This window comes from Triticum aestivum, chromosome 2D, assembly GCF_018294505.1.
Source record: "Triticum aestivum cultivar Chinese Spring chromosome 2D, IWGSC CS RefSeq v2.1, whole genome shotgun sequence".
Taxonomy (NCBI): Eukaryota; Viridiplantae; Streptophyta; class Magnoliopsida; order Poales; family Poaceae; genus Triticum; species Triticum aestivum.
This window is the reverse complement of record NC_057799.1, coordinates 309,147,346-309,175,061: the sequence shown is the minus strand read 5'-3', so window position 1 is coordinate 309,175,061 and position 27,716 is coordinate 309,147,346. Positions and strand designations below refer to the sequence as shown.

Below are 27,716 nucleotides of genomic sequence, written 5' to 3'. Positions count from 1 at the left end.
TTTGTGGTGACTCTGGCGAGGAGGTGGATGTTGTTCCAAAGGTTTGTTGAAGTGGACTGCATTTGTTTTCTTCATTGTTATTCTATCTGTGTTTTCTCTGTCTCTTTTTTTATGGCTAGTCTTCTAATGTGGATTGCGTTTCCGTTTACACAAAGGAAGAAGTCTAGTAAGAGCAATGCAGCTGAAGATGATGCTGAGGGAGATGAATCTCGATTTAACAAGACCGTACGTTTGTCGCTTCCCACTGTTTGCAAGGCTGCTGCCTTGTTGAAAGAGGCACACTGTAGTCGTGTTCGGGATGCTGGATTTGGTGTTGTCTTTGAATTGACAGTAAAGAAAAATGTGTCGCGCATTCTTATGTGCTATCTGATGGGAGTGATTGACCCTGCCACCATGATAATGGACTTTGGTAATGGCAGGGTTCTTCGAATCAATCGTGATGCAGTTCATCACATTTTTGATTTACTTATGGGACGTCACACTGCACCCATGTCTGCTGCCAGCGGCCATGATGACTCATTGAGTGCCCTCAAGGATGAGCTTGGCTTTGACCGTTCAAAAAGTATAGGTGTCAAGGACTTGCTTGAGAAGTTGAAGGCGTTGGTGGAGGAAGATGATCATGTGACTGTTGACCTTGCTGTGAAGGTGTTCTTCCTGATACTCTACCAGAATTTGCTGTGCCCCGGGCCTGCAGTTCGTTTGGGTAGAGTTGCTGCAATGGTAGAGAACATGGATTATGCGGCTATGGCTCAGATGGACTTTTGCCAGCTTGTTGTTGATGAGTTGCAGGCAGCTGTGGTGAGGTGGCAAACAGAAGGCAGCAAGCAGAATTGTGCGGAGGGTTGTGCCATTGTCCCCCTGATTATGTATCTTGACTGCTTGAAGCTTCGCAAATTTTCAGTCATGCACATGTTGACGCCACAGTCATACCTGAGGACCAAAGACCTGATGAAGTTATACAATGAGGATGTGCTTGTGAAGGGAAAGATTTACTTGGAAACTTACAAATTTGGGAAGCTGTCGGTTAGTGCATCTGAGTTTTTAATATCAGGTTTTTTTAAAGGTGCAGCCATTATAAATCTGAACTTTTCTAGTACTCACATGTGTACTTGTCTTTGCCTCTTGTCTTTTTTTGCAGTGGAAGGCGTCAGGTGATATTGTGTACAACCGTCCTGTTGCAGTTGTATGCGGCAGCTCTGATGCGGGACCTAGCACTCATGCTAGGTTTTATGAGCCTATATGTAGCCAGCTTGCCCGTGGTGATGGGGTGCCGCGTACTCGTGGTTTCATGGCTCGACAGATGTTTGATAATAGAAGCTCTTCTAAACAGACATTTGTTGGCGGCAAAAAACACGAGGAGATTGATGAGCTTCTTGTGAAGGTTTTGAAGTTGACTGAAGATTTTCCAACCTCTGGTGACAAGTTGAGGACAGTTGCTGGTTTTTACCTGTTGTCCATGGCCCACGAGATGAAGATATTGTTGCTGCTCACAGTTTTGATTGTGGAGTGATTGAAAGCCTGAAGATTGCAGTGACGAATGTTCGGTCTTCCCATGCTCAATTGAGACATACACAGGAGGAAAAATGCAGTCGGTATGAGAAGGATGCTTGGCATATTTTGGATGAAATGAACCGTTAGGACGCTGGGGTTGGCGCTGATAATGTATGTTCTAGGTTTTTTGTTGCTTTGAACCTCTTTTGTGTATTATGTGGACTGCTCCTCACTTTTTTTTGTTTTTTGTGATAGGCTGGAGTGGAATCTTCTGGTGTCCATGGAACTAGGGACGATGGAATTGGTCAGGTACAAGTACTTCTGCCATGTCTGTTCTGCCACGTGTCCCTCTTCTTAAACTTGCATTTGTTGCTTTCCATTTTTATTGTATTTTTTGTGTACTTCACGGTTGTAAAGTGTGTATTGCTTGTGCATAGTTGAATTTTTTTCTTCTTTTGTCGTAACCATCTTGTTTTCGTTTTTGGTTTGTTCTATGCCCGTAGACTGGTGTTGCTGCTTGTGATGTGCACAAAGAGTCCTACGGTGGCTCTGGGAAGGATGAGGTCGTGGGTGATGCATCGTCCCCTCCGAATGTTGTAGCTGATAAGGTATAGTTGTATTACTTGTTCTGTTAGTGTGTTGTAATCTAAATTTTTTGTTGTTGTTATAAACTTGATGTGCGGTGTTATGCTCAGTCATATGCATTTTCATTTACATATGTTAGCTGCAATAGTTTTACATGTGTGAGCTTCAGTCTTTGACAGAAGTGAACTGCATTCAATTTTGCATGCGTGGTCCATAATGTTTTACATAAGTGAGCTTCAGTATTTAACATAACTGAACTGCAACGTTTGACAAAGTGAACTGCAGTTCTTTTTTTACGTATATGTGTGTTGAAGTTGTAGTTGTTTTGATACACGTGGGTTGCAGTTGTTTGTTGTGTTAATTATCCCCACGCTCAGTTTTGTGTTATTGTGTGTTTTTTAATCTTTCCACAACCTAGAGAAGAAAACGTGGAAGTTCACGTTGATCTGAATTAGGGCGGTTGTGCTGTTGATGGTGGTGGCAGTGTTGGTGCTTCTGCATCGGTTGCCGTCGACCTTGCAGACCCTTCTCTAGCTCAACAATCCCATGATGCTGTTTCCCCCAGCCGGCATGAAGATTCTGATTTTGGCATTGAAAAGCCGCTGGAGAATGTCGTCCCTGCTGTTAGTGTTGTTGCTTCCCGTGTTTGTCTGGCGGCCAACGATGTTCCTGAAGTATCGAGAGTGGAGCCTCATGTAGCTGAAGTATCTAAGGACGTTGCGGTTGACTAGACTGTTGTAAATCCAGATAATGTTGATGTTGCTGCAGAACGGCAGTCCAGTGATGTTGTGTTGGATTCGTCGCAACCTATCCAAGAAAATGTATTGGTCAGCTCTGAAGAACAACAGCATGAAGACTCTGACACTGAAGGCAAGAGTTTTGTTTTGAACAGTACAGTTGAAGTTTTTCTCATTTCATTTTTGTTTAATTACTATGGTATCTGTATTAGATGTTTAATGATAAGTGAAACTTGATCTTTTGTTTATGATTTTCAAAATAGCTAGTAGAATTTCCTTGGCTTAATATTTGAACTTCATTATTTGGATAAGTGAACTTCATCTTTTTTATTACACATGACGAACTTCCTGTTGTAACACCGTCGAGCATTGATCCAGCTCTCCTGAAAAGATACAATGAGTTGTACGCTTCTGTTACGAGGGTTCGGAAGGACAAGAAGAAGAAGTATGGTTTTTTTAGAAATTGTTTTGTTCATATGTATTTTCTAATTTTGGTTTTTAGCCCTTTTTCTTTGTTGTTATTTTTTTAGTATCTTATGTTTCAGTTTTTCATGAAAAATTCAGGGACATGATTGCTTTTAAGACTGAGTTGGGTGATATTACCATTGGCGAAGTTGGTCAATCCTTTTGGGATAAAGGGATGCTCACTACAAGACATGTAGATCTTGGGGTTTCTTTGCTGGTAGATAAGTTTAAGGGATCTCCGACAATGGTTGTCCCGTACCATATTTGTGTAAGAATGCAGAAATTTTTGTTTTATTTTTTTGATTTTCTTTTCTGATTTCGTGCGACGACATGTTTTCTTGAGCACTATTTGATTTTTGGTTTTTTATTGGCAGACAAATATTTGGAATGGTGGTACTGTAGGCAGGAGTGTTAAAATGACGTTCTCTTCAAAAGCCGAGGAGCATGTTGATAAAAAGGATATGGTGAGTAACGTTTTTATGTGTCGAATACTATATTTTTGCGTGTTTGTTTTTATAGTGTTCTGTTTCTTCTTCTTATAATACTTGTATTTATTTTTTCATCCTTTGAACAGGTCCTTTTTGCAACTTTTGATCCGCCAGATATGAGGGATGGCGTTGGTCATTATTGTGTAGTTGCGTTAAATGTGAAAGAAAGGCGGTTTGAATTTCTTGACTCGCTCAATAAACCTGGGAGTGCTGATGCGATCAGGGTTTTTAGGAGGATGGTTAAAAATATCAAGCGTGCATGGAAAGAAGGAAGCTCAAGTTCTGATGAGCCGCTAAATCCTCCTACACTTGATGGATTTGTGTTGAAACATGTCATTGTCCCAATGCAGCCAAATGGGTGCGTTCCGTACAGCCCCTCTTATCCATACTGCTCAAGTTTTTTATTTCATATTTGTGAAACTGATGTTTCATATTCTTTTATTGCAGGCATGATTGTGGATTCTATATGTTTCAATTCTTGCAGACTTGGGATGGTGTTCGAGTTGCTCAGTTTGGGGTGGAGCACATTGGCTACATCAGAAAGGCTATGCTCTATAGTTGGCTCACATCGAGAAAGTGTTCCCTTGATTTAACATCACTTTTAATTTTTGCAGATAAAGGTTGTTTTAGTGAACTTCTTTATCCTTCCTTTATTTATTTTTTTTGTATTGCTTGCTTCCGGCTCTTACAGGCTTTTTTTACTAGTTTGTTTAGTTAAGTTCGTGATTTAGAATTGATGTGTATATTTTTTGTTGTGTTAGTGAGATGCATTTTATTTTTTGGGCAAGTGAGCTACATTGTTCTTCATAAGTGGGTTGCATTGTTGTATACAACCGGGCTGCATTGTTGTATACATTTTTTGTTCTGCATTGCTATAGACAAGTGGACTGCATTGTTATAGACAATTGTGCTGCATTCTATTCTTTTAGTGAACTGCATTTTTTATTTTAATGAGGTGTATTACATGTTTTTAGGTTTTGTTTTTTGTGCTGAGTGTTTCCATGTTTTTTCTACACGGTTTTAGTTTTTGACGGGGGGCTTCATGAAGGCTGTACATCACTGTTCGAGTCCCAGGGTTCTGTGGTGGTTATGGAGGATTGTGTCATTGAAATCTCTCTAGATAATTCTGGTTCTTTGGCTGGAGATGGTTTGAACACAGTTGTGGCGTCTGGACCTGATGGTGGAAGTGTTTTTCGACCTAGCTCTCCACGCGATGTATTTGATGTTGATGATGATGATTTTGTTACGTCGTGTCCTCGCACCACTAGGGCTAGGAGTGCAGCAATTAATCGCCCTCCTCAGGATGACGTTGAAATATTTTCGAACAAGAGGGCAGGTGAGAGGGCTTTTAAGTTGAGATGCTCCATAGAGAAATTGAAGCCTCCGAGGTTTAAATATATTGATGAGGCGAGGAAAATAAAGGATCTTGTTCTGAGCAAAGATTTTGTAACCAAATACCACGAGTAAGTTTTATGTGTGTGTGCTTAATCCTTTTTGTGTGTTTTGTTTTTGATTTTATTTTTATTGATCCCATATCTGTATGTTTACTGCAGGAATGCGTTCTTTATGGTGCATAGTCCTTTTCGTGATCTTGATACTTACAATGTTGACTATATATATAAGACATTTGGCAAAGGAGCTTTAATGGATTCGTATCTCATGGATTTTGTCATTAAGTACTGGAAGCAAGACCCTGAAATGGGTTTAGTTTATCATTCTGGTGAACGTGTGCTACTTTCACCCTTATTTATCACGGTAAACGTGTGCTGTCATTTTTTCTATTGTACTGGTTTTTTATGTCCATTCCTGAATGCATTGTTTATTCCTTTTTTTTCATTTCCTTTTTTTGTTCTTTTTTCTTTGCAGTATGTTCTTCAGATGGAAACCTTTGTGACGAGAGATGATGAAGGAAACCATGTGTTGCTAGTTGTGCATAACACGTTTGTTTTACAAGATGCAGTTAACTAGTTCAAGGTTTTTGTGAGTGACAACGTAAACCTGTTGGATGCAAAACTGGTAAGTTCATTGTTTCCTGTCATTTATTTTTCTGGTTTGTTGCATTTCTTTTTATAGTTATTTTTTGTAACAGTGGTCCTAGTGCTACGTGTCGAAATAACTTTTCATTTCATTTTTTGTTTTTTTGATGTGAACAGATTATGATGCCGCGCTCCAAGGATGATCATTATTCCTTATACACGATGAACCAGCATCGCCAGACGTTCGATATCCATGACACTAGGAAGTACACTGGCCATCCTGATGTCACGACAAAGTGGCGCAGGACTTATTACCACTCAGATTGCACTGAAGTGGTATGTCATTTTTTCTTGCCAAGTGCAGAGCTTTTTTGTGTTTCTCCTACTGCATTTTTTTATAAACTGCACATGCAATGTTAGCACACATAGAACCACACTTGTTTATGTAGTGCATTGCAACATGTGCGTGACAGAACTGCATTTTTCTCAGGCCCCCCATAATCCTTGTAAAAAAGGAGATAAAAGGAAATGACCTCACGTGCATTTAAAAGAGGGACTGTCTAGACGTTGAGAACAATTTTTGTATTTTTCGGTTCGTCTGAATAGTAATTTGATCTGTGGTGTGTGTTATTTTTACATTGTCCTTCCTTTTTTTTGGCAGATGAGGAGGATGGCTCAGTTGCTGAAGGCGATTTATGGTGAAAAAGTGTATAAATCTAAGAACCACCCTGAATGGGTTAAATTGGCAGAGAAGCCCTCTTACCCGGTCGTGCCAGCGCGGGGAGCAAACGAGTGCGGAATCTATGTTCTGAGGGTGACGCAGGTATGATGGCCAACGTCTAGTTGAGAAAATTATCAAAACCGACGTAACACCTTCTCTGTTTTCTTCTTTTCTTGTTACTTTTTTTATTATTTTACTTTGTCACTTTTTGTTCTTTATGACAACCTTTTATTTAATCACCGTCTGCATTTTTTTTAATTCTTCTTTTTTCAGCCTACTGTTGAAGATTGGAAGGCGGAGTACATGTTCCAGCTGCTGTTCAATTCTTCGAACATGTTGTGTTATGAAGGCATGCCGCTTGAGCTATGAGAACTGATTACGGACCTCGGGCTTACTTCCCTGTCGCAATCGCAGACGCAGTAACAATCTACTTGGTAAAAACCCTGTGTATGGACAAGAACTAGGGGTTCATGTTGTGTACTGTGTGGTGTCTAAGGTATATAATGTATGAAAAGACTTTTGTTTCTCTGTTGTTGTGATTTTTCGTCTGCTTTTCTGGAGCAGTGTTTTTATGGACGAATATGTATCTGTATGTGTATTTTAGATAAATAATTCATACAGTATATATGTGTGTATATTTTTATTTTTGTTGAACTTAGACGTTCTGTGTGAACTGGCATATTTGTCACGCTTATATGTATCTTATGTGTCCCATAAACTGCATTGCATATGATGTCGAACTTCTTCGTCCAACAAAAAGGACTGCATCTGTCCACAAGTTTGTGCTGCACCTGTTTTTTTTTGCTGCACTTTTTTTGCCGCAGACTTGCATTCATGTGTGTATCCGGAAACTGCGTTGCTTTATGATACTGCACCGCTTTTGCCTAACCAAGTGCACTGCTTTTGCCTAAAAATGCATCCTTCAGTTGGTTATTTTTTTTATTTGTTTGTATTGTAAGGTATGGGGGGTTGGGGGGCCCTCCCCCATTTTTTGGTTGTTTATAGATTTGTATTTGCTCTTTGTATTCCCTGTACTTACCGCACTGCGTGCGTTAGCGCGAGGCCGAGCAGGGGGTGGGAGGGGGGTCGTGACCCCCCTCCCCACCCCCTGCGAGGCCGAGCCTGGAACGAGCCGGAGCAGGCGGCGACGCGGCGTGCCGCGGCGCCGCATGCGCAGGCGAGTCCGTCACACCCCGTCGCCTCCCTGTCTATCTTAGGGGTGTGGCTCTGGGGTTGCGTGCGTCCTATTGTTGGATAAACAGAATGTCCGCACTGCGCCTGTCAACCAAGCGCACTGCATGCGTTAGCGCGAGGCCGAGCAGGGGGTGGGAGGGGGGTCGTGACCCCCTCCCCACCCCCCTGCGAGGCCGAGCCTGGAACGAGCCGGAGCAGGCGGCGACGCGGCGTGCCGCGGCACCGCATGCGCAGGCGAGTCCGTCACACCCCGTCGCCTCCCTGTCTATCTTAGGGGTGTGGCTCTGGGGTTGCGTGCGTCCTATTGTTGGATAAACAGAATGTCCGCACTGCGCCTGTCAACCAAGCGCACTGCGTGCGTTAGCGCGAGGCCGAGCAGGGGGGTGGGAGGGGGGTCGTGACCCCCCTCCCCACCCCCCTGCGAGGCCGAGCCTGGAACGAGCCGGAGCAGGCGGCGACGCGGCGTGCCGCGGCGCCGCATGCGCAGGCGAGTCCGTCACACCCCGTCGCCTCCCTGTCTATCTTAGGGGTGTGGCTCTGGGGTTGCGTGCGTCCTATTGTTGGATAAACAGAATGTCCGCACTGCGCTGTCAACCAAGCGCACTGCATGCGTTAGCGCGAGGCCGAGCAGGGGGGTGGGAGGGGGGTCGTGACCCCCTCCCCACCCCCCTGCGAGGCCGAGCCTGGAACGAGCCGGAGCAGGCGGCGACGCGGCGTGCCGCGGCGCCGCATGCGCAGGCGAGTCCGTCACACCCCGTCGCCTCCCTGTCTATCTTAGGGGTGTGGCTCTGGGGTTGCGTGCGTCCTATTGTTGGAAAACAGAATGTCCGCACTGCGCCTGTCAACCAAGCGCACTGCGTGCGTTAGCGCGAGGCCGAGCAGGGGGGTGGGAGGGGGGTCGTGACCCCCCTCCCCACCCCCCTGCGAGGCCGAGCCTGGAACGAGCCGGAGCAGGCGGCGACGCGGCGTGCCGCGGCGCCGCATGCGCAGGCGAGTCCGTCACACCCCGTCGCCTCCCTGTCTATCTTAGGGGTGTGGCTCTGGGGTTGCGTGCGTCCTATTGTTGGATAAACAGAATGTCCGCACTGCGCCTGTCAACCAAGCGCACTGCGTGCGTTAGCGCGAGGCCGAGCAGGGGGTGGGAGGGGGGTCGTGACCCCCCCCCACCCCCTGCGAGGCCGAGCCTGGAACGAGCCGGAGCAGGCGGCGACGCGGAGTGCCGCGGCGCCGCATGCGCAGGCGAGTCCGTCACACCCCGTCGCCTCCCTGTCTATCTTAGGGGTGTGGCTCTGGGGTTGCGTGCGTCCTATTGTTGGATAAACAGAATGTCCGCACTGCGCCTGTCAACCAAGCACACTGCGTGCGTTAGCGCGAGGCCGGGCAGGGGGTGGGAGGGGGGGTCGTTACCCCCCTCCCCACCCCCCCTGCGAGGCCGAGCCTGTAACGAGCCGGAGCAGGCGGCGACGCGGCGTGCCGCGGCGCCGGATGCGCAGGCGAGTCCGTCACACCCCGTCGCCTCCCTGTCTATCTTAGGGGTGTGGCTCTGGGGTTGCGTACTACACATGTTTGCGCTACATTTTTGTGCGCTGCATGGGTAGCATATTTCTTTATTGTTTTTCCATCTTACGTATCATTTTTCTAGTGTACGGGTGTGCACTGCTTTGTTGCTTCTATATGCACTGCATTCATCATAGTCCTGTGCTGCACGTGTACACATTTTGCACTGCGTGCATCCTTCTTTGTGCCAAAGTTGTGACTGGTTATGCCAATGATGCGGACTGCATGACTTACATTTAAGTATTGCATTAGGTGCACTAATTCTGTGTTGTGCACTGCACGAAAGTGCTTCTCTTGTGGTTCATTTTGAGCATGTACCGCACTTCATGCACACATATAGTGAACTTCCTTGTAAGACTTTAGAGAACTGCACGCATTTTTTTCCTTATCTGAAGCATTTTTTTCTTTTGGAGTATATATATTTCGTGGTAGTACAAATGATGTCATTTCTACTGCTTGCACCAGCGTTGAGTACTGCACTGAACGAAAGTTGCTGCAGCCCCTTTGTTCTGCATTTGTGCATGTACTGCACTTCATGTATACACTCCGTGAACTGTGTTGTTTTTCTTATGTGAACTGTATTCACGTTTTGGTATCACACATTAATTTTTTCAAAGTTTTATGGATACTTGTTCTAACACAAACTAATTTCAGCGAAAGCAATTGATCAGAAGCAAACTGTGACACATAAGCAAACAACAAAAATAAAATTTAATGATAATTCTAAAACGACATTGTTTTTACAAAAGAAATGTTCGATATGAAGCAATGGACATAATCAAAAGCTTGCATACATGAAACAAAGAACAACACAACGACTAAAGTAAAGTGAAACTAAAACATAGCCCTGAATTATTTCTAGTTGCTGTATTGGATTACATCCTTGTTCTTCTTCTGCTTTGCTTCTTTGTCTCTTTTTGCCCTGTCCAGTCCCATGATGACATCGTAGATGATTCTCCATGACTCATATGTTGCGAATGCATCTATTGTTGCATACTTGATAAGCTTTTATGGCAGTGGACAGAATCCCCACAGAGTATGGTCCTCCTTGCGGTTAATTTTTTTCTTCATGTCATTGTAGTGAATGTCTATCATCCTGCAGGCAACATCAGCCAAAGAGTCAAACTTCTTTTTATTGTATGGGTCTCTCCATTCCACCTGAATATCAATGTAGTTGTCGGAGTTGATCTCCAAACCAGATAGCTTCAGCTTGCTTTTGTCTCCTTCAATGGCGAATCCGACGAAGGTGTACTCACCATTCATGAGGAATTTGTCTAGTTCCATTGGCCTGCAAGATGTTTGTATAGAGTGAATATAGTTTATTTTCTTAGGAGTACCAATGTTTTTTGTTTTGTCTGAAACTGAACTGCAATATGAATATCTGAATCTGTTACATTGAGTAGTTGCTAATACTTTGTTCATCATAACTAGTAAATCTGATAATATATTGCATAAACAATGCATGTTTTGTGCATAATTGTATTCTTGAACTGAATTTCATACATGTTTTGTATAGTAATGTTGCAGTTTTTTGGTAAAACAAAATAAAACTGCGTGTATTGCTAGATCATATAATTCAAGAATCGAGCACATGAGTGACATACATGGAGCCAGATGAAAACTGTCAATGAATTCATATGCCATGCTCTTCAAAAATGAAAACCAAAGTTTAAATATTGGCGATTGAAGTGAAGAAAAATTAAAATCAATATTGACAATCAATAGTACAGATTGATCGTTATATTCTGACCTGTCTTTAGCTGCAGAGATGTGGTAGACAAGGCATTCTTTTTCTACGCATAGCTGGAGCACTACTGCCCACTGTGGCTTCACGTAGTGCGTGTACTCGACATCAACGCCGACTAGTTTGACGGGCATTCCGCCGAGCTTCCTCCTGAGCGTGGACAGCATCTTGTCCATGTCTTCACCCTTGCTTGTGCAAACGACGTGGAGCTTGTGGTTGCCGTGGAGGTCGACGTCATGGAGCTCCCTGGTGTACCTGCGGCGCTGCTTGTAAAGAGGCGCATCCGCCATGACTCTCCTCTGCTCTCTCGTGTTTGTTCTGGAGAGAAGAGGTTGGTGAAAGGAAGTTTGGAGAAGAAGATGCAATGGGGTTTTTTGGGGTACGAAGCAGTTGTGTTTTCTCCTCTGCTCTCCTGTGCTCTCCTTGACAGGACGTGGGAGAGGTGGAGCGGGGTGGTAACGTGGTGGGGCTCTGTTTTTAGTTACGTGGCAACTACAGAGAGATCCTGCTATGAGGAGGCTCTGTTAGTGCGTTGGGAATCCGGAATGTCGTGTCCTCTTTTTTCGTGACTTGTTCAGTTATGCACGCAACTGTCAGAAAATGTGATGATTGTGTTTTCGGTGAATTTTCCTATTAAGTGCACTTCTTTTATATCAAAACATAATTGCGTACGTCCACGTAGTGTACTGCATGGAAGTGAAATTTATTCTTCGTGCACTGAATTATATCGGATTAGGATTGATACAGATGTACGCACATCTAGTTTCTTGATGGAGTTCTTTCATGCAGTTCTTTATTTTATAGCGGACTGCTTTGCTTAACTAACAGGACGGCATTCTTCATTTTAGCGAGACTGCAATGCAGTAGAAGGAGAACTGCATTTCAGAAGAAAAAAAATACTTCGTGCTTCCACGTGGAGAACTGCATTGTTTGGCGTCGCGGACTGCATTTGTACGTTTACTTTGGGCTTTCTGCGTTTTATTTATTAATAACGAACTGTAGTTTCTAGCAGTGCCCACGCACATTTTTCTTTTGTTGTTGTTATTCATTTAAAAAATGTTTTCTAATTTTTCTTTGATGTTTTATTTTTTGAAGTTATTGTTTTTTTCTTAGTGGGCCTTGTTGGGCTGTGTTCGGGGAGTGAAGACGCATTTGGGCCCAGTCGGCCTATGAGCACGGCTGGTTCCCGGTGTGTTGTGTGTGGCCTAATGTTTAGTTCCACCTCGCCCGCGGAAGGCATGCCCGATCTGTTTATAAGCGCTGGCGAGGCAGCCGTATCGAACTCCTCTGGTTACTTATTTGGGAGCTAGATGCTCTATGCTCTCTGACCTGTTGGCCCATTTGCGCCCGGCCCCATGCATTGTGGCTCAGAACGGCTCGCCTACGGTGGGCGGAGACCTACTACGAGACTGGCTGGGGCCGGATGCACATGTGGTGGTCAATTTTTCTGTGTATTTTCTATCTTAAGTATTTTTTTCAACGTAGGGGCGTGCACTGGTTATCAAACTACTCTTGCACTACATTGATCAGGGTTCTGTACTGCATGTGCACGCATTTCGTACTACATGTTCAGGTCTCATTTTTTTCACATTTTTGCTCTTACGTAATCTTTTTTCCAAAGTAGGGGAGTGCACTGCTTAGTAAACATACCTGTACTGCATTGATTATGTTCCTGTACTGCACGTTCATATATTTCCGCACTACATTTTTTTCAATGTAGGGGCGTGCACTGCTTTGTAAACCATCTGTGCACTGCACTGATCAGAGTTCTGTACTACATGCGCACGCATTCCGTAGTACATGTACAGTTCTCATTTTTTGTTTTCATGTTTTTGCTCTTATGTAATCTTTTTTCCAATGTAGGGGAGTGCACTGCTTAGTAAACATAACCCGTACTGCATTGATTATGTTTGTGTACTGCACGTTCATATATTTCCGCATTACATATACAGGTCGCATTTTTTTCTTTTTGTGTTTTTGCTCTTATGTATTCTTTTTTATCAAATTTAGGGGCGTTCACTGTTTCGTTGCGTATGTGTAAACTTAATTCGACAGAGTATGTACTGCATTGGTACACAACTTGCATTGCATGCGTCCTATTTGCACACTGCATCTTATTTTCGTTTTGCACACTGCTCGAATCTAATGATTCATAAGCAAACAACAGAAAACAAATTATCACAGGCATTCTGTACGACAAGTTCATCATGAGCAAACTAATTTCAACAGAAAGCAATCTAACATCAAAGTTCACATCATTACAAGTGATTGTGCAGGGCAAGCAAACTAAGTTCAGCAAAAGCAAATGATCACAAGCAAGCTAACGATACATAAGCAAACAACATAAAGCAAATTTGATGATAATTCTAAAACGACGCTGGCATTGGTTGCTCTTTGGCCGGCACCATCTTCTTCTTCACCAGTCAGCGTCTCCCCATCCCCAGCTGCTCCTGGCGCGCTTCTTGGGGGGCTCCTCCTTCTCCAGCTTTGCACGGCGAAGCCCGTCCTGTGTGAGGGTGATGTGTTTCCATATCTCGTACGCTTCGTAGGCGTCCTTTGCCGCGTACTCGATGTGCCTCATGGACAGAGGCAGGGTGGCCCAGCGCTTGTGCTCGTCGTCGGTGATCTTCTTCTTCATGTTGTTGTAGTAGTCGTCGATGAGCATGCCGAAGACGTCTCCAAGGGAGTCCAACTCCTTGGTTGCCTCGGGCACCCTCCACTCCTTCTGGATGTCGACGAAGTTGGCGACCTCCAGATTGACGCGCTCTAGCCTTTTTTTGTCGCCGTCGATGGAGAAGCCTGCAAAGGTGTACCTGGGGTCGGCGAGGAAGTTGTCGAAGACGGTGCACCTTTCAACGGCGCTCAGTTGGAAGAGCAGCACCGGGTGTTTCTTGCCGATGGAGAATTGGCAGAGGGCGGGTTTCTGCGTCGCTTCAGGCTCGTTGTTGTACTCGAGATCAATGCCGACGATCTTGTGGCGCTGGAGGCTGAGGTGGCGCTCGTACTGCGCGAGGGTGATCGCCACCTGCTTCTTGTCGTTGGTGTGGATGACGTGCAACTTGGTGTTGTCGTGGGCCTCCACGTCCTTGTACTCGTCGGCGAACGCCATGGCCGGTAGTAGGGGCTTGGTGTTTTGCATGGAGATGGATGTGATGGAGCGATTTGGTGGCAGCGCAATGGATACTTGTGTTGTTGTGGATGAGAAGGCCTATGGCAGGGGTCTGAATTTAAGGGGAGGGCGCGGGGTGGGATGGTCGCTTCGGATGAACTGCATGATCTCGCTGATGATGCGGTTTGTGCAGATCGTGGGTTGGTGTTGCGTCTGTGATCGTGGGCTTGTGGCGATGGAACCGCTCCGATTGGGTGGTTGTATGCGAACGTGGTGTTTTTTAACGTGGTTTTTTTATTTTTGATCAGTAGATTTGTTTTAACCACCACTTTCTGTGCGAACGGGCATTTTGTGACGTTTATATGTATCCTGCGTGATAACGAAACTGCATTGGTTAGAGTTCCGCACTTCATCGTGTGCAACGGAGAACTGCATGTTGTCTACAGGTGCTTACTTCACAGTATTTTTTGTGTGTCCTTGCTGGAGCCCCTGAATAAAGTACAATGTATTCCGCAATTTTACGAGTTTTTCGTTGTGTTCTATACCGTGTATTTATTCATTAGGTAATCCGGAACTGGATTTGCTAAACCGTACTGCTTCGTGTAGCTAAATGCACTGCATCTTTCTAGTGTTGCGTACTGCATCAAATTTTTTGCCTGTACTTACTGCAGTCCCTGTACGGGAGGGGTAGGGGGGTTGGGGGGCCTTTTTTTTGAAGTTATTGTTTTTTCTTAGTGGGCCTTGTTGGACCTGTGTTCGTGGAGTGAAGACGCATTGGGCCCAAGTCGGCCTGTGAGCACGGCCGGTTCCCGGTGCGTTGTGTGCGGCCTAATGTTTAGTCCCACCTCGCCTGCGGAAGGCGCGCCCGACCTGTTTATAGGCGCTGGCGAGGCGGCCGTGTTGAACTTCTCTGGTTACTTATTTGGGCGCTTATACCCGGCGCTCGATGCTCTATGCTCTCTGACCTGTGGGCCCATGTGCGCCCAGCCCCATGCATTGTGGATCAGAACGGCTCGCCTACGGTGGGCGCAGACCTACTACGAGACTGGTTGGGGCTGGATGCACCTGTGGTGGTCAATTTTTTTCTTTGTATTTTCTATCTTAAGTATTTTTTTTTCAATGTAGGGGCATGCACTGCTTAGCAAATCATCTGTGCACTGCATTGATCAGTGTTCTGGACTACATGTGCACGCATTACGTACTACACATGTTTTGCACTACATTTTTGTGCACTGCATTGGTAGGGGTGTGCACTGCTTGATTGCCTCTATGCACTGCATTCGTCATGGTCTGGTCAATTTTTTTTTCTTTGTATTTTCTATCTTAAGTATTTTTTTCAATGTAGGGGCGTGCACTGCTTAGCAAATCATCCGTGCACTACATTGATCAGTGTTCTGGACTGCATGTGCACGCATTCCGTACTACACATGTTTTGCGCTACATTTTTGTGCACTGCATTGGTAGGGGTGTGCATTGCTTTGTTGCCTCTATGCATTGCATTCGTCATGGTCCTGTGCTTCAGGTGTACACATTTTTCACTGCGTGCATGCTTCTTTGTGCTAAAGTTGTGACTGGTTATGCCAACGCTGCGGACTGCATGGCTTACAAATAAGGACTACATTAGGTGCACTAATTCTGCTTTTGTGCACTGCGCGAAAGTGCTTTTCTTTGTGCTTCATTTTGAGCATGGACTGCACTTCATGCACACATATAGTGAACTTCCTGGTAAGACTTTGAAGAACTGCACACATAAAATGGTTTGTGGATTATAATTTTTCAGAGAATTATTATTTAATTATCTACGGTTAGTTCGTGGGAATTTGTGCAGTCAAAGTCTTTGTAGAACTTCCTGGTAAGACTTTTTTGTTTTGGTAACATAAACCTTTATTGATTGTCCTTCATTCTTGGTAACGTAATTTTCTTTAACTCCTCTTTAATTTTCAGTTTTGACCTTTTTGCATTCCTCTCCTATAAATGTAGGCCAACTTCTACCCTTCCTTTGCAGTTCATTTCTTCTCTAGCCGCAACTCCTCTCCTTTCTCTAGCCTCTCTTTATTTTTTACCTTTTCTAGGTTTTTGTTGCGATGGCTCCAGCCCCTGCGCGAATCTCTCCTGCTGCGGGCATGGTTGTGGTGTGCCGACGCACTGCGATTGCTCAGCTTGCTCGCAGGCCCGTTGTGCTCGTCGTGGAGGGAAGGTATTGTGCCGAGCCGGGCGGGCTGAGTAGCTTGCATATGGCACAAAAGGATTGGATATGGGCCACATCAACGTTTCTGCGTTCTATTCCACCCTGCTTCGCCGTGGCCTTGGCCGCACAAGTCCTTTTGTCCATCAGCTTATGCCAACAGATGTTGAGACTCACTACAAGATGGTAATTTTCGCTTGATCTGATTTTTTCTTTGTTTTTTTGTATAATTCCATACTAGTCTGAACTTCTAGTTTTTTAGGAATGTACTTATTTTGTTTTATTGAAGTGTACTGCACTTTGTACTTATATCTTGTTTTTATTTCTTTGCTTGTGTGCATGGAGCTCGTGTTTTATTTTGCATGGTTACAATATGTGAACTGCTTAGATACTAGATGAGAAGTAATAGTTTCCACAATTTTCCCCGCTTGTAGGTTTTGTACTACATGCAGGTAGTCTCAAGAACTTCATAATAGTTGCAAGCGTACTTCTTGTTTGCAAGTTCCGCACTGCACATTAGATTGCGTTTAATCTGTACTGCTTTTTTGCAGAAAATTCCCCAACGAGCTATTAGGTATCTCCGGCTCAAGAAGAAAGGAATTCTCCAAGTTGTTCTTGGTAATGGACACCTTAAACCAGCCAAGTACCATGTAGGCGTTGACGGGCGGCTGTGCCTGCAGAAAGGGTGGAAGGAATTTGTCATTGATAGTGGCCTGAAGTCTGAGCAAGTTGTTTTCCTCAACTTCTTTGAACTCGAGGATCATACGGTTAGAATCACGTTTGACGTGATTGGTTAAGGTTATGAGGTAGATTTTTAATAAGTACTTTTGCGTGTCGGACGCTTCATCTTTTTTATGTGTTTTGTAATAAGCACTTTTGTGATCTAAACCGCTTCAATTATTATTCCAAACTTCATGCTGCCAGTGAGCTAACTGCATTTTTTTACATCGTTTTTAGATTAATATGTGTCAAAGTTTTACTCTAGACTGCTATATATGGTATACTATATACACCATTTGTCTTTAGATGGTTTAGTTGAATAACTCATAGTCAGTGGAAAATTTGTGTTTACACGAAATTTAAACTGATACATAAGTCATACAGATAAGCAAACTGCTATGCATATGATTAATTTATTGAAGTTCATCTATTTGGTCGTTAACCTGCTGCTTCTCTGCAGTGACTGGAGCGTGTCTAATGTCGCACTTTCTTTTGTTTTCCGTGGCGGTGTTGCTGGTTCTTGTCTCTGCACCGTTGTGTTTGTAGTCCCTCGCGTGTTGGTTGATGGTGGCTTTTGTTTTTGAGTGTTGTGAACTGCATCCTTCGTTGCTCCCCGCGTGCTTGTTGATGGCCGCTTTCATTTTCCAGTGATATGAACTGCATCCTTCTTTGCTCCCCGCGTGCTGGTTGATGGCTGCTTTTGTTTTCCAGTGCTGTGAACTGCATCCTTCTTTGCTCCCCGCATGCTAGTTGATGGTTGCTTTTGTTTTTGAGTGCTGTGAACTGCATCCTTTCGTGCTCCTACCTTGTTTTTTGAAAGTGGTGTCGTTCTCGGTTGTTTCTGTACAGCAGCATTCCCTTGTGGTGGTCTTGTTGGCATTGTTTCTTCATGTTCTTCGTCCTCTTCACTCTCTTCTTCCTCCTCTTCTTGCTCTTCCTCATCTTCATCATCTGTTCCTTCATAAGCCATTGCTTCTTCAGTTTCTTCATGTTCTTCGTCCTCTTCACTCTCTTCTTCATCTGCTTCTTCATAAGCCATTTCTTCTTCAGTTGTGTCGCCATCTTCTTCTTTGATTTCATCTTCCTTGTCTTCCTCATTTTCTGATCTTGTTCTTTTGGGGCAGGTTCTTGAATTGTGTCTCTTCCTCCTTTTGCAGATGCTACAACGTCTCGGTTTCGTCCATTTCTTAGTGTTGTGAGTGGAATTTCTGTTTGGTTGTGCATCGCCATGTCCTTGTTTTTCTTGTTCATGTCTTTTTGTACATGTCCTGGAATTGTGGCCTCTGATTTCATTGCATGTCTTCACCTTCTTATTCCCAGTGGGTGACCATCACTGTCCAGCTCAGGCTGTGGCTTACTTTTTTTGTCATCATGTTTCTCCTTGCATGCAACCTTTTTCTGGGTTGTGTCGCCCCCTTTCTTCCTTCCTCTTGTGTTTGAAACAGGAGGTGGAAGAATTGTTTCTTTTTTTATAGCACCAGTTCTGCTGTGTTCGGTATTTTCTACTTGCTCGGCATTATTGTCATGCTGGGATTTCTCTGCTTGCTTTAGTTTTGCTGCTTCTTCTTCTTCTTCTTCGTTGAGCACATATACTTCCTCGATCAGTGCCCTCATACCAGACAACGCTCTGTGGCACCCAACGTCGGACCTTGTCGCTCTGTTTTCAAGGTCCATTGCTGTTTCTGTCAGCAATTTTCGACGGCAAAAAAGCAATGTTCCATCTGGTGTTGTTTGTTCATAGTCTCTTCTGTCAAACGTCGCATTTGATCTTGCGTTACGGGTGTATCTTTTCATGATGTACACCTCAGGAATCTTGAGTACTCTCAAATGAGAACACATGGACGCAAAAGAGCCCTGCAGACAACACATGGACGCAAAAGAGCCCTGCAGACAACACATGATTTCTTTGTTTTGTAAGTGAACTGCATGAAATTAATAAACACATATTTTTTTCGTTATTTGTTCATTTTAAAGAAGGGAACTTCTTTGATAGGAGTGTCACCTGTGTGTGTCCAGAGTTTGCATTCACATTCGTAGACACCTTTCTGTTCATCGGCGACCACTTGGAAATTATGCCTTGCCTAGTCAAATGCATCCGATCTGTTGTAGTGGTGTACAAGATACTTTGTCGGGTTCTCAGGGCACCGTTCTGCTCTGAATGCAGTGCTACGGTAGAGTGTTTCTTTGAAATCTGCAAACACTGCCCTTGTATACACTTTTGATAGCTGAACTTCAAACCCAAACTGGGTTGTTGTCTTTACTTCTGACTGCATGATCAGAAATGCACTCTTACGAACCAGATAAATGAAAAAATTGTTTGTTTCTGTAGTTATATTTTTTAGCAGTTTTTGATGGACCTTTTTTGTTTACCTCATTTGCTACTGTCTCTGCGTGCTCGACGGCCTTCCTGGTCTGAATGCACTTGTCCACCTGCTGAGCAAACAGATGGAGATCATGCTTCTCTTTGACAAAGTTTTGCTTCAGTATACGGTTCATGCTCTCGCTTCTCTGCGTGGAAGTCATCCGAGCACAGAAAACTTCCTTGTAGTAAGCCGAGATCCACTCGTGCCTGTCTTCCCACAGCGAATTCATCACTTCGTCGTCTTGCAAGTTGTATCTCTGAATGAGGTCCTTCCATGCTCGTTCAAATTCTGGCGACATTAGTGGGTGGTTGAGCACCGCATTGAGGTCACCCTTGAGTTTCTCGTGCGCCTTATACAGCAAGGCGAGGTGGTCTTTGTACTTCTTCATGATATGCCACCGACACAACTTATGCAGAGTATGTGGGAGGATAGTTTTTAATGCTGCCTTCATCGAAGAACACTGGTCTGAGAAGGCACAAATAGTGTTTTTTTATTAAGTTATTTGTGTGTGTGTAAGATAGATGGAAGAAATATAAGTGCACCAAACAAACGTAAGTATGCAGGGTTTTTTTGTACCTGTGAGGATGCAGATTGGCGGCTTGTTGTTCATACACCTCAGAAATGTTTTGAAAACCCACTCGAACGATGGTATTGTCTCATCTCGCACGAGGGCAACAGCAAATATGGTGCTCTGTAGATGATGGTTCACTCCCACGAAGACTCCTAGCGGCATGTGGAATTTGTTAGTTTTATACGTCGTGTCAAATGTAACATAGTCCCCAAAATCTTCATACGATCCTTTGCAACTTGCGTTGGCCCAAAAGACGTTTCTTACATAGTTATCTGCATCAACGTCATAATCATAGAAGAACTCTGGGTTTATCTTCTGCATCTTCTCGAAGAAATCCAGAAGTTTCTTGACGTCATCTTGGGACTCTTCTCTGGCAAACTTTTGTTTCCTGCATTTTCAAACGCAATGCAAACTCATCTCATCAAACAAGAAATAATTACCGACAGGATGCTCAAGCAATATGTTCTGTGATGTGCTTACTTGTTTACCCAGTCGCGGCTAGTATGTCCCATGTACTGCAGACCACCGGACATACGCGACAGCATTGACATCATCTGAGCATGTGTGTGGTTGTCTAGTTGCATGTCTTTCACTAAATGGTCTATCAAAGGATCGTCTTTTTTGTGCGATCGCTTGTGCAAAAGCATCCCGTGGCTTTCCAGCATCTTGTGATTGTGGTTGAGTTCAACCATTTCTATCACAAATTTGCCGTCCTTCCTCTTTTTGACTCTAATCTTTGCCTTGCAGTCAATCCTTTTTGATGTCTTCTGACATTTCCTTTGATAATCTGACACAGCCTGCTTGTGCGTCCCTTCTCTTGAGCAGACAATGTAGGTATTTGTCTTGTGTTGTGCCCTCTGGCGTATGCCAAACCCTGCACATCTAGCATAATTGTTGTAAAAGTCCCATGCCTTGTCGTATGTGGTGAACTTCATTCCAGCGGCAGGTATGAGGTTCAGCGGCATGTTTTTATCCTGCATTAAGCGCAATGCTCTATGAGATAATTTGTTCTGGTCTATTTTTTAAATACGAGGAGTGCATACGAGTTTAAAAAAGCATTGCAGTGTTCCTAAGTTTTCAGAAGAATCCAATGTATTAGATGCTAGGTCAAACCTCACAAGAAATATCAGTGTGCACTGCAATGTTATCTGAATGGACTGCAACTATTATTATTATTATTCAACACGTAAACTTACATGTGTGTAGAGTCGTTCACCCGATGGTGTTTGCAGCTCGCCGGGTTGTATTGGACATGGCGGGGTTATAGCAGATCTGTGTAGTTGAGGATCTCGCGGCGGCAATAGTGAGGAGGATTTGTACCTGCTGTTGACTTTTGACCGAGGCACCGTTGGTGGTCGCTTTGTCGAAGTTGATGCAGCAGCTCTGCTTGGAGCTCTGTTTTTCGGTGCAGCAGGTGGACGCTGAGCTCTGTTTTGGGGTGCAGCAGGTGGACGTGGTGGTAATCCAGTGTTGTGACGATGTCTCAGTGGATTGGTTTGAAAATTTTGGAGCGGTGGCACATCATCATCATCTGCTGCAACATCGTTTTCTACTGCATCATCATTGTGTGTTCGGACATGCTGTCCAAACGTAGTGAACTCATGCTTATACTCTGGGTTGAGAACTGTTATTGGGTCATCTTCATCGTCATCATCTTCATCCTCCTGTCGGTGAGTGCCCTCCCAGATGAAGGTGGCATCGTCATCATCCTCGACTACCTCTTCTCCCTAGAAAAAATCCTCTTCCGGAGAGTAGTGCACCCTGTTTGTTGTCGTGAAGAATCCTCGAGGAATCTCAGGGGTAACCCAGCCAGTATCTCTTTCAGAAGAAGCTTTACTCTTCTGAAAGTTGTTGTTCCCTGGGTTGTCAATTATGCGCGGCATTTTGTATCTGCTGAACGTCATTTCCTGCACACAAAATGAGCGAGCTGCATTGTCAGGCAAAATGAACTGAATCATGTGAACTGCAATGTGTTACAAATGGTACTGCGAAACTAATGCATGCTGACTGCATCACCCTGCAATGTGAACTGAAGTAACCGCACTACATCGTTGTCCGTAATGAACCTACACAAGCGTACTGCATAACCGAGCAAGTTCACTGCATTTTCCCCCACAACAAACCGAAGCAACCGCACTGCATCGTTTTTGTAGGCGTACTGGACTGCGTGTACTGCTTTGTCTGGAATAACTAAACTGATATGGTTGAGGAAGTGTACTGCTTACCTCGTGTTGCAGTGATTTCTTGCGTTTGCAGGAGGAAGTTCTCTTCTCGTCCGTCTGCACAACTTTCGCGTTCGCCTGTGCAGTCCACTTGCCCTTCAGAAGTTCATGAGCGGTCTGGACGTTGCTCAAGGTTAACAGAGATGGAGGATTTGCTCTGAAGGTCGTTGTAGACTTAATCCAAGAAGCTGTCGTGGATGAAGGAACCTTGCGCACAGTCCTCCTTGCTCGAATTGGTTTGATGAAGTACAACTAATTGCAGGCCCGGAGGAGTTCGACGGCGGAGCTACCGACCTGCTGCCGTGGAAGAAGGCCGATATGCTGGTGGGGGAGGCGTTGCTCGGTTGCTGCCGCGGAAGAAGGCCGAGCGGCGATGGGCGGCGGCGCTGCTTGGCCGCTGCCGCGGAAGAAGGCCTGGAGGGGAGGGGCGGCGTCGCTGCCGGCCGCTGCCGCGGAAGAAGGCCGGGAGGGGAGGGGCGGTGGCGCTCCCAGGCCGCCGCCGCGGGAGAAAGCGGGGAGGGGAGAGGCGGCATCGCTGCCAGGCCGCCGCCGCGGAAGAAGACCGGCAGGGGAGGGGCGACGGCGCTTCCAGGCCGCTGCCGCGGAAGAAGGCTAGGAGGGGAGGGGCGGCGGCGATCTGGTGGGGGATGTGCAGAATAAGGCTGGTGTTATTAGAATAAGACTCTTAAGGGGTGTTATCATAATAGACCCATCCTATATATATATATATATATATATATATATATATATATATATATATATATATATATATATATATAAGCGTGAGTGTAGAATAGCTTATTCTACACCCCATAGTAACGCTATATACAAAATCTAGTAAAATGGTGTATAAAATATAGTAATTAGGAAAATATATTTTTTACTACCTAAGTTTGTAATTTACTTTGTTTTTACGAAAATTACTATATTTTACATACTGTGTTACTATATTTTGTATGTACTGTTACTGGGGTGTAAAATAAGTTATTCTACACTCACGCTTAGTTTAGCGTTAATATATATATATATATATATATATATATATATATATATATATATATATATATGTTATTCTTCTGTAGACAGAGCAAATCACACGGCTTATTAGCAGCAATCATCTGTGTTATTATTGGTCTTCGCACACATTTCTGATTACGGACCTGTTTGCCGCGTATCACACACATCTTGTTCAGTTGAACCATTTCATTGTGTTGCCTAATCACACACAGTTCATCCTAGTGAACCGTATGCTGTATATCGCATACACCTTCATCTGACTGCCCGTTTCTTTTGTTACTCATCATCCCAAACAGTTAATTGAACTGAACCGTATGCCCTGCATCGCACACGCAATTAAAATCTGAACCGTGTTTGATGCATCCGTCATCGCAAACGTTTTGCACCTTTTTTGACGGGGTTTTTACACCACTATTTGCGATTATGGCAGTGCACACAGTTTCGTCGAAGGATGTCTGATCGTAATATCGCGTTTGGACCATCCTGTGATAGTGTCTAGTCACTCTTAGTCCTCTCGCCCTCTCCGCTTCCTTCCCGTCTTCTACACTTATCGCCCAATCTTTCGCCTCCTCTGTCACCGGCGGAGCTACACACAAGTCTGCAGGGGCCATGCCCCCCCCCAGCCTGAACAAAATCTCTAAAGAACTTTTTTTAGGAGAGGCTTAATTGGAAATAGAAGTCTTTTGGCCCCCTCAGAAATTTAAGTTTTGTCCTTGGCCCCTCCAGGCATTCCTCTGAAGCTCCGCCACTATCCTCTGTCATGGCCAAGTCTAGCCATGAATCAGGCAGTTACGCGCCGAACAACGATGAGCTCGCGCTCTGCATCGCCATCCAACACTCATTGCTGGACACCGACAAGAGGTGCAGCTTCGTCGCGTCCACCTCAGCTCCTCTGAGTCACGATGTAAAAGGCATAAAAAACAGGCAGTGGAAAGCGGGCTTCAAGACCAATAAAAATACCCAACTAACACCAAAATAGGGGCAAATGAAAAATTCAGCGCAAAAAGTTATGAAACAACACATGAAAAAAGAAAGACATCACAAATCTTCACAAAATAATTTATAGTCAGAAAATCGACTTACCCAAATTTTAAAAACAGACGACTTACATACAACAGCTAAAGTGTATTTTATTTTATTTTTAGGAAAAGTTACATGAGGATATTTTTTTGCAAAAAGTGGTGGTCGATACAGTTACATGTAAGCATGTTTTTATGTATATATCAGCTAAATTATAAAAAAAAATGTTTTTGGCTTGCCCATTTCCAAAATTGAGACACCTTGTATTTTGAGTGGAGTGGCCCGCAACGAATCACTTCCGTTCGGAAGGCCCTGAAGAAGAGAAGAAACTAGAGCGCGTCCGGCTGAGCCCCACGCGCGCGCGCGCGGTCACCGGCGCCTCCACGTGACCCGCCCCCCTCTTCCCGTGGCCAAACAAAACGCGCGCGCTTCGCTGCCACTCGCCTCGCCAAGAACACCACCGTGCCGCGCCCACTTGCCACGCCTCGGGAATTCCTACCCCGACTTCCGTCTTGATGGCCCTGCAGGTCGCCGGCGGCCCGGGATGCTGCGGCTGCCTCCCGCTCCTCGGCCAGCGGCCAACAGCAGCGTTTCGCCCGCCCCGCGCGGTGGCGTCCGAGGGCGCGGCGGTGGAGGACGGCAGCAAGGTGATGCTGGGCGGGTCCGGCGTGGCGGTGACCAAGCTCGGCATCGGGGCCTGGTCCTGGGGCGACACCACCTACTGGAACGACTTCCAGTGGGACGGTACGTTCGGCCGCGCGCAGTCCAGATAACCTTCTTCTAAATTGAACCCATCGCTCTTGTTGATCCACCTGCACCTGCGTTCATCAATTAGTTATCTCTTTCTGGTGAACTGATTTGTGCACTTCTTCAACATTAGGATTATATATATACTCAGCACGCTGGTTGTGTTATTCACCCGTTGCATCACTGCATTGTCGTTGGCGTTTCTTGGATGAAACCATGGTCATGCTTGCCATGCACCTGCGGTGCTTGTTGCATTGCCTGTCAAAACTTTGTGCCACAGCACATGTCACGTGTATGCTCTCCAATTTTTTAGCCCCAGAAAACCTTTCACCATGAACGCTAACCAGCAAACTGCAAAAATACCAAAAACAAATTGTGTTTTAAGTCTATAATATTGCGTTCACTTCGCATTGCTCTTGAGTTTTATGCCGGCACACTGATATCTGATTGCTGCTACATGTCTAACATGAACGAGCATTTTCTGAATTTCCCAGATAGGAAACTCAAGGATGCCAAAGGAGCATTTGATGCGAGCGTTGATAGTGGAATAACCTTCTTCGACACTGCGGAAGTATATGGTGCAGGGGTAGGGATCAAGATAGTTCTTGATTACTTCTTGCTGTATTGCTCATTCTCTAGATCATTTCAGAGCAACCCTGACAACCTTCAGATTTTGATGACATTTAGGTATCGGGAGCGATAAATTCAGAAAGCCTACTGGGAAGGTATATCATGCATCATTATACACCATGCCCGTATATTTTGATAATGAAGTCTTCACAACGTCTGTTGCAAATTCCCCTTAATTCCAATCAGATTTATCAAGGAAAGGAAAGAAAAAGAAGGGGTCGAGGTGGCCATTGCAACAAAGTTTGCAGCTCTTCCATGGAGGTTTGGCCGGGGAAGTGTTATTTCTGCACTAAAGGGCTCACTTTCCCGCCTTGGTGTCTCCTCGGTTGAGTCATACCAACTCCATTGGTTAGTAGTTCATCAATATATAGCTTTAATGTTATTTGTAACTCTTCTTAGCTTGCTGAAACTGTTCTTTTCGTATCCTTTTCAGGCCAGGGATATGGGGCAACGAAGGTATCCTAACCTACATAAATGAAGAATATTTTTTTAGGGAACTTTAATATCTTATTTTAAACCCACTGCGGTGCAGTAAACTAATTGTTTTATTTCTTTCACAATCCAGGTTACCTTGACGGCCTTGCTGATGCTTATGAGCAAGGTCTTGTAAAATCCGTTGGAGTCTCAAACTACAGCGGTTTGTAAAAGCTGACTTCATTTCTCATTTGATGGAGCGTGTTATGCTAGCTGCTTGTTTTATGGTAAAACTAAGCTGGATCACATTCATTACCAGAGAAACGTCTGCGAGATGCTCACGAGCGCCTCAAGAAGAGGGGAGTTCCACTTGCTTCAAACCAAGTAAATTACAGTCTGATTTACAGGAACCCTGAGGAAAATGGGGTGAAGGCAGCTTGTGATGAGCTTGGTATTACTTTGATTGCATATTCCCCAATAGCCCAAGGTATAGTTATGCTTTTCATTTTTCCTTCACCTTTGCTGTTTCACTATGCTGAGCACTTAGCTCAACTAGCTTCAGGGCTTGCGCAATCGGGTGATTACTTATTTCTTCTGGTGTAGTTTATCATAATCTTAGTCTGCGTTTTATATGTAATTAGCTGTCAGCACACAAATGTGAAATATAATGCACCCTTTTGAACCCTGTTTCTTATTCTTTTCTTTTCAGGTGCTTTGACAGGAAAATACACTCCAGCTAATCCACCAACTGGACCTCGTGGACGGATATACACTTCTGATTTCCTGTCCAAGGTTGCCGCACCTTAGCTTCGAACTCTCCCTTTCATCTCTGTTGCGGCTCTGCTCACTCTTCTCATTCCACAATGCAGCTCCAACCGCTTATTAACAAGATTAGGGAGATTGGAGGAAGCTATGACAAAACCCCAACTCAGGTACTGTGTTCTTTATTGCATGCTTAATTATACAGTGTTCATCCTCTATTATCAAGTCTTGCCTTATCTTAACGATGTACAAAGAAACTACACAATCATGATGACGAAACAATGGCAATATGCATCAACTGGTTTTTGTTCATGTGCAGGTGGTTCTGAACTGGCTTATTTGCCAGGGCAACGTGGTGCCGATCCCGGGGGCAAAGAACGCAGAGCAGGCCCGGGAGTTTGCCGGTGCGCTAGGGTGGCTCTTGACGGAGCAGGAGGTTGAGGAGCTGCGGTCCATGGCGCGCGAGGTGAAGCCCGTCATGGGTTTCCCGGTAGAGAAGCTGTAAATCCGCGGCCAAGTTACCCTCGTGGTTTACTGGTACACAGGATTTCCCTGATCATAGATATAGGAGTTGTCGTTCTGAGAAAAGATGTGGAGTTGTAAAAAGAACAAAGACGTAGAAAATCATAACGGAAGTAAGTGTATATTCAGGCTCAACGATCAAATTACATCAAAACGATGGTTGTTTTGTTCTTTTGGGTTGTCTTCTCTGACGGATGAAATTCTGGGAAGCATTGGCCCAAGACAAAAATCCTGAGACGCAACAGACATGCGTGCAAGACTGAAGCATTTTTTTTGTTTTTGTTCTTTTTGAATTTCTTGGTGTGTGATCAACTCCTACGTGCATGTTTCACGGAGTAACGAGGGACCGGAGTATCTACCTCCCAAAACCCCACTCACCGTCGCCAGGCAGGGTGGGCTGTAATCGCTAGGGCGGATCTTGCCGATGATCCTCTAGATCCCTGGCGACCACCTGATAATAAACATTACAAGATAGG

General features: G+C 44.8%; 1 protein-coding gene across 1 annotated transcript; it reads left to right on the top strand.

The window, feature by feature from the left end:
- The first annotated feature begins 24,501 nt into the window (after positions 1-24,501).
- On the top strand, positions 24,502-27,411 carry LOC123052880 (uncharacterized oxidoreductase At1g06690, chloroplastic). Its single transcript, XM_044476238.1, has 10 exons — positions 24,502-24,909; positions 25,407-25,498; positions 25,600-25,637; positions 25,729-25,890; positions 25,976-25,998; positions 26,108-26,179; positions 26,276-26,443; positions 26,666-26,748; positions 26,826-26,888; positions 27,038-27,411. Exons 1-10 carry the CDS (start codon positions 24,681-24,683, stop codon positions 27,221-27,223), a joined length of 1,116 nt encoding a protein of 371 aa, XP_044332173.1. The 5' UTR covers positions 24,502-24,680; the 3' UTR covers positions 27,224-27,411.
- Positions 27,412-27,716: the final 305 nt, after the last annotated feature.